The sequence below is a fragment of the Pantherophis guttatus genome, chromosome 8 (genome assembly GCF_059756535.1).
Source record: "Pantherophis guttatus breed Tessera chromosome 8, ASM5975653v1, whole genome shotgun sequence".
Classification (NCBI taxonomy): Eukaryota; Metazoa; Chordata; class Lepidosauria; order Squamata; family Colubridae; genus Pantherophis; species Pantherophis guttatus.
Window position 1 is genome coordinate 70,010,514 of NC_142070.1, and position 6,967 is coordinate 70,017,480.

Genomic DNA, 6,967 nt, shown 5'->3' on the forward strand with positions numbered 1-6,967 from the left:
GTTTCATGACTAACTTGTTTCTCTTTCAATGCTCTTCTGCTTCTAACTACTACTCTTCTTGCTACTAAGACAAACCCAGTCAATTCTTCAACAGTGTCTTCTGTTCTTACTCTTATCCTTGTACCGTGTTTCCCTGAAAATAAGCCCTCCCCGAAAATGTTTAAACGCATGCGCAACCGGTCCCTGCCATTTCCTCTGGTTAGGGTTAGGGAGACAGAGCTGGAAATCAGGTAAGACGGCAAGAAGATCCCCATCTTGCTCCACATGCCCCAAAATAATACCTCCCCAAAAATAAGGCCAACCGCTTATTTCGGGGTTCAAAAAAATATAAGACAGGCAGTGGTGAAATCCAAATTTTTTTACTACTGGTTCTGTGGGTGTGGCTTGGTGGGCGTGGCAGGGGAAGGATACTGCAAAATCCCCATTCCCTCCCCACTCCTGGGGAAGAATATCGCAAAATCTCCATTCTCACCCCATTCAGGGGCCAGCCAGAGGTGGTATTCGCCAGTTCTCCGAACTACTCAAAATTTCCGCTACCGATTCTCCAAACTGCTCAAAGTTTCCGCTACCGGCTCTCCAGAACCTGCTGGATTTCACCCCTGAAGATAGGGTCTTATTTTCGGGGAAACATGGTAGCATCTGAAGTTGACTCAAGTTGCCCGTTGCAAATTATGACGTAATTAAAACCTGCCAGTATCATAATAGCATTTCCTCTCACAGGTGCACATCCGTGTGGCTTCACCTCCAATAAAATTTCCATGTTACATGGGAATAAACATTCCAACAAAAGAAGAACTTATTGCAAACAGGCCTGAATTTAAAGACCTAGCGGGGTACATAGGTAAAAAATATTTTCTTTTTCATTCAAGCAAAAGTTTTAGAAGAGTAGCCAGGTTAATCTTGAAGACAAATTGAGTTATTACAGCAGAGATTGTTACAGTTATAATTAATCAGGTTGTGTTGGTGGTTATAGCATTGCAGAAATTCATAGAATATTAGCCTTTCACCTGTGTCTCTTTATATCATGTAAAAGCTGACATGATCCTCTTTTGAAATGATGGGTTAAATTTTCCAGACGTATTGAACTTCAATGCTCTTCTCATTTATTGGAATTAGAACAAGCCCAATAGGAATCAGTTGCTTAATTTTGAATAGACAATGTTATTTCTTGAATGGAGAAAAACTATGATATAACCAAAGACCTTTGCATGTACAGAGTCTTGCATATTCAGGATCTATGTGGGAATGGGGTTTATTTTTTTCCTCATAATTTCTTCAAGTACTGGAATGTGCAAAAGATACTTTATTTTGTATAAAAGAGGCAGTGTCTGGGGACATGGAAGTTTAAAGTGAACTCTTCTAGCAGTCTTCCAGTACTTGAGAAGCTGTCACAGATATGAGGGTTCGACTTTTCCAAAAAGTACCTGAAGGCAGGAGAAGAAGTAATGGGTGGAAGATCATTAAAGAAACATCCAACCTAGATCTAAGGAGAAATTTCCTGATATAGTAAGAACAATCAGTGGAACGGTTTGCCTCCAAAATTTGTGGGTGCTGCATCACTGAAGATTTTAAAGAAACACTGGACCGTCATTTGTCCGGAATGGTATAGGGCAGAGGTGGGTTTCAGTGGCGGGTTGCCCCTGGTTCGGTCCAGTTCTATAGAACCGGTAGTAAAATTGGCAGGAGGCTCCGCCCACCTGCCACGACGTCATCACCAGTGATCTGAGCATGCACAGAAAAGCGTGTGCTTCCATTGCGAACCAGTAGTAAAGGTAAGTAGAACCTATCCCTGGTGGGTTTCACTTACCTTTACCACCGGTTCGCCATGCGCACATTCTCTTCGCTTTGTTTGCTCCCACACCTTCTGTTCATGCGCCCGGCCTCGAAAACGTGCCTCTAAATAGCACGACTTGAGCCGGGTTGGGTGGGCGGGCTTACCCGCAATCTCTGCTACCAGTTCACCCGAAGCGGTGCGAACCAACAGAATACCACCTCTGGTACAGGATCTCCTGAGCAGGGGTTTGGAAGTCCCTGTTTTTCAATGTTTTATCTCCACACACAAACAGAGATGTTTGTAGTTAGTTAAAGGAGGATTGTTTACATGAATTTGTTTCTACTATCCATTTAATGCATTGATTTTTCTGCATATATTAATGCCTTTGCTTAATGAAATAAGCATATATTAATGTGCTGCAGACTTACATCATTAAATAATTTGCAAGATTAGATTAGAATTAATATGGAATGTTTAGAGTGGCTAACATATATTTGGTCAATATTTCATTCATCTAAATAAAAGGCACAGCAGATTTTGCCTTATATAATTGGAAATACAATCTGACAGCTGATATAGATAAAACCAAAATCTTTGCCTTAGGTAGGTCTAAACAATGCTCAACAAGTTTTTAAATCCGAAGAATCAAGATTAGCTAATGTTAATTGATTCATCTAATTAAAATGTCAGGTCCTTGCTAGTTGTATATTTGGAATTTCTCTTCCTGAAAACAGAACTTTTTACAGTTGGAATGTCATTGGAAAATAAAACATTAATATCATATTTTAACACATTTTAACACATTTTTCATTCTTTTGATTGAACTATGATTAACAAGCATTATCAAGTAACTAAATTAACAGAAACCCAAGATGCAGAGATCTTTGGTATCTAAAAAAAAGATACCAAAAATATATAAAAAATTGAAATCTACAATGTAAATGAAGGTTTTGTACCTGTACAAATTTACCCGACATGTTAAGTCAGTAGTTCTAATGGTGCAATTACCAATCACTATATTTTATTAAAGTTCCAACTATAGAAAATCTTCGAGTTAAGCAATTTAGACAGCGTAAGATAGTACAATTTTCAATGATACATTTTCCTTCTCTTCAGGAGCTGACAGCGTTGTTTACCTCTCAGTAGAAGGATTGGTTTCGTCTGTTCAAGAAAGCATAAAAGCAAGACAAGACCATGAAAATAACCTAAAAACGAACAAGTTCAAAAGCGGGAAAATCGGCCATTGTACAGCTTGCCTGGTTGGAGTATATCCAGTAGAGCTAGAGTGGTGAATTTTGTGAATGTTATCACCAAAGGCTTAAAGTTTGGAACTGATGAAATGTTGTGTTGCTGCTAAGCAAGTAATCAAACCACTCACGTTTGCTTAAACCTTATTTGGAGAGGGTAAAAAAGGAGCAAAAAAAGAATAAATTTTAAAACAATCATGCAATAATGCTATAGTGGGGGAAATGGTAGGAGGGGAGTGTGAATGAGTAAAAGACCTGGCAAAAATCTCTTGATTCCATTGTTGGACTAATCTTGCCAAGAAACTTTGAAGGTGATCTTCTAAGGCTTTCACTCACAATAATGTATGTTTCTTAACAATTACATTGTGAGAGGTTGTGAGCCATTAAGCCATCTCACATTTTAAGCTGTGTTCAGTCATTTTTTTAAAAATGTGAATTTGATCTTAAATCAACAAACAGATCTTTTAAATTTCACTACTCTTGTCACTGGTTTTATCCGGAAATATGGGATCCTTCGTCTGTATAGATGGAGTGTACTTTTTTAAAGCTGCAACTTTGAGCTGTAATCTGCCGCCAAAGACTGAATATTATTTTTATATAGTGCTTGGCTGAGACAAGGCGCCTCAGGGAACTGCTAAACAAATAGCAACTAATACCTTCAGCCTTATTTTTTTTTTTAAAGTCTGGAAAATATACCTTATAAAAGTTGCTTATTAAAGAGGTGTGCCAGGAAAAAAATCATCGGTTGATCATCACTAAATATAAGGGCTTATTTTCCTCAGTATCTTCTTTCAGATTCAATACTTAAATGTTGACTTCTTTTGCTGCAACTACCCTGTTTCCCTGAAAATAAGACCTCCCCGGATAATAAACCCAGTCGGGCTTTTGAGCACTAAAATAAACCCTCCCCCGAAAATATTTAACCGCATGTGCAGCCGGTCCCCATCATTTCCAGTTAGGGTTAGGGAGACAGAGCTGGAAATCAGGTAAGACAGCAAGACGAACCCCATCTTGCTACCCGCGCCCCAAAATAATAAGACCTCCCTGAAAATAAAGCTAAGCGCTTATTTCAGGTTTCAAAAAAAATATAAAACAGGGTCTTATTTTCGGGGAAACATGGTAGCCTTCAAAGAAGACTCCAAACACTGAAAAATTAACACACAACTTTATTTCAATTAGAACAAATTTAATGATAATAATTTAATATATATTGCTGTTTTAATCATTTTCATTTTAAATTTAAAATTTCATTGTATTCATTCAGATTATTATTCTATTTAACAATAGTTGGGAGGGTGGTATTTGGAATGAAAGCCAATTCATTTATATAATTCAGATGACACTTCTGATTTCAAGTAGAAAATAAGTGTGTTCCTACTCCAAAGTTCTAACCTCTAAATAATCTAACAAAGGGATTTGGTGACTGATCAGAGGTAGTTATAACTTTCCAAACTGATAAAGTTTCTTTCCAAACGTATTTTTTTGTTAGGAGAAAACTCAGTCTGACACTCAAGGTCCAGCTACCAGAGATATGATTCACACCAGGCTACTGTTCTTTTTTTAATTGCTGGAGAAATGACATGAAGGACTTCTTGCTGTGCTTAGTCTCTTGAAAACATAAACTATGTTTACCCTTCCTGTTCATTCTGTATTTCATTTCCACATCAATAGAAGATACCCACGCCCAGTAGCAAATGTTGGGCTATCCTGTTATCACCCTGCTTATAGTCACTAACATCTGAACAGTCTTCTGCATGGGAATAAAACAGCCATCATTTCCAAATATTAATTTCCACACATTTTGGATAATGTTTGTCAGCACAAAAACTAACTCCAAATGTTTCCTGTGTAATTGACGAAAGACTTAACAACTATTCTGTAGGACTGTCATACAGTCAGGTCAGATTGCTGATTTAGGATATAGAGAACTTTTCTCATTGTGGCTGAGATGATTGGATAACACATCGGAAGTCTCAAAACTCCTCTCCCCAAATTTTTGTGAATCTTGGTTGGGTTCTTGGCATACCCTGTGCGTTGCTTCTGCAGATGTGTCATTACCAGGCCAGGGTAACATTATCCAGTGCATGGACCTAAATCTACATACCTGATCTCTGCCTACTGCTTTGGTATTTAAACATGGCTACTCTTGTTACCACCTGTATGGGACACTTTACCTTTAAAGCATCTTTCCTCTAATTTGATTGGATATTGGGGGGGGGCTCCAACAATCTCTATTGCTTTTCTAACAAATGACTTTCTTGTTTTTCGCTTTGGGAGGTGGATCAATTTCACAAATGATAAATAAAATTAAGGAAGGGAAAAAAAACTGCAAAAATACCTTTTTGGCTTTCTGTAGTTTACATTTAAAAAAATTTAGTGGCAAGGAAGACAAAAAATAGAAAGCCATTCCAATAACATGACTTGAAAATATCTCCCATTGAAAAACAATTTAAATATAAATGCCTTAAACTGTTGTTTTCTTTTTTTATATATTGTATGACACAATGTCTGATCTGAACAGCCATATAAATTAAATAAAAATACAGGCGATAATGGTTAGGGGTAGATCATAACATGACGCTAGTTTGCGGAGATTACATATAGAAAATAAATACTAGGGGCAAACTCTTAAGGTCACGCTATCAAAAAAACATACCTAATACTTGTAGCTAACCTTTTTTAAAAAAAATTCAGAGATGGTCATATGCCAAAACATTCTCCCTCTGGGGATTCCAGTCAGTTAATTCTGAAGCAGTGGGGGAGATGCAACAAACTCCATTTCTGTTGTCAACCTCTTTTGATGAATGTGATGTATAATTTAGTATTGTAGGATCAAGCTTTACTGCCTGTGTGTTTCTGTCTGCTCCTTCTGGAATATTACAGCTTCATAAGGCTGTAATATTATGTAATAATATCACAGCTTCTACGACCCTGCAGATTTTTAATACCACAGTATTTGCCTTCTTCAATATATAGAGAAGGTCCTTTATTGGCTAGAGAGAGTCAGTATGCATAATCAGGAATGGTGTGCATTAAGACAACTATTGGTGCAATTATTAGAAGTTACGTATAAAAATAGTATGCCTTAATATGAAACACCAAATCAAGGCAGAGGAAGGCATTGTTAAAAAATTTTTTTTCCAATTTTAAATGCAACCATTTAAAATATATGAACAGGGGAAAGAAATGAGAAGAGCTAAGAATGGTTGGAAGATCTAATTTTTCTTTTTTAAAAAACAAACCCTTAGTTCCTATATGGAAAAGGGCACAGAGAAACTTATTGGATGTTGCAGTGCTATATATATATATGATGATGAAATGCAAATATACATGATGTATTTTAGCAATTAATTTCTTTCCCAAGTCTGTACAGGAGATGATTGTGAGGAAAAAGACACCAACTTTTTTCCACAATGTGCTTATGAATGGTTTTTAGTGCAATAACGGTTTGAGCTGGGAAGCTTTGCTTTCACTTTTATTTGATTTTCAAACATTTATGTAAGTGGTAAAGATATGGGTATTCATGAAGAAAAGAGGCAGCAAAAGCACAAAATATCTTACATTCTATAACTGCTACCTTTTAAATTATAAGACTGCCATCAACAACAAGGGAAGTGCTTGAAATGCTATCCATTTAAATGTGTTATCTTTGAAAAAAAATAAATGGATTTTTAAAAATCTCTCAGTATAACTGTGTGTTGTTGTTTTTTAACAAATACTTTTAAGCCATATGGATTACAGTATTTGAATGCATTAAGTCTATTGTGATTCCTACTCGGTACTGATTGTACCAAAGCAGTATTAGCAATATAATATTAGCAATATTGTTTTACCTATTCTTATCCTTCTGAAAAATGCCCATGGTTCCTTAAGAAATGCTTAAGTGCCAAATTAATAAATTAACTCATGCAAATAACCATATAGTATTAGTAACAAGCATGCAACA

General features: G+C 36.5%; 1 protein-coding gene across 1 annotated transcript in view; it reads left to right on the forward strand.

The window, feature by feature from the left end:
- PPAT (phosphoribosyl pyrophosphate amidotransferase) overlaps positions 1 to 6,709 on the forward strand; it is a 66,571-nt gene extending 59,862 nt beyond the window's left edge. The window contains exons 10-11 of the mRNA XM_034411390.3: positions 721 to 841; positions 2,891 to 6,709. Coding sequence (XP_034267281.1) covers positions 721 to 841; positions 2,891 to 3,066 — 297 coding nt within the window. The 3' untranslated portion in view covers positions 3,067 to 6,709. The remainder of the gene's footprint in view (positions 1 to 720; positions 842 to 2,890) is intronic.
- The last annotated feature ends 258 nt before the right edge of the window (positions 6,710 to 6,967 follow it).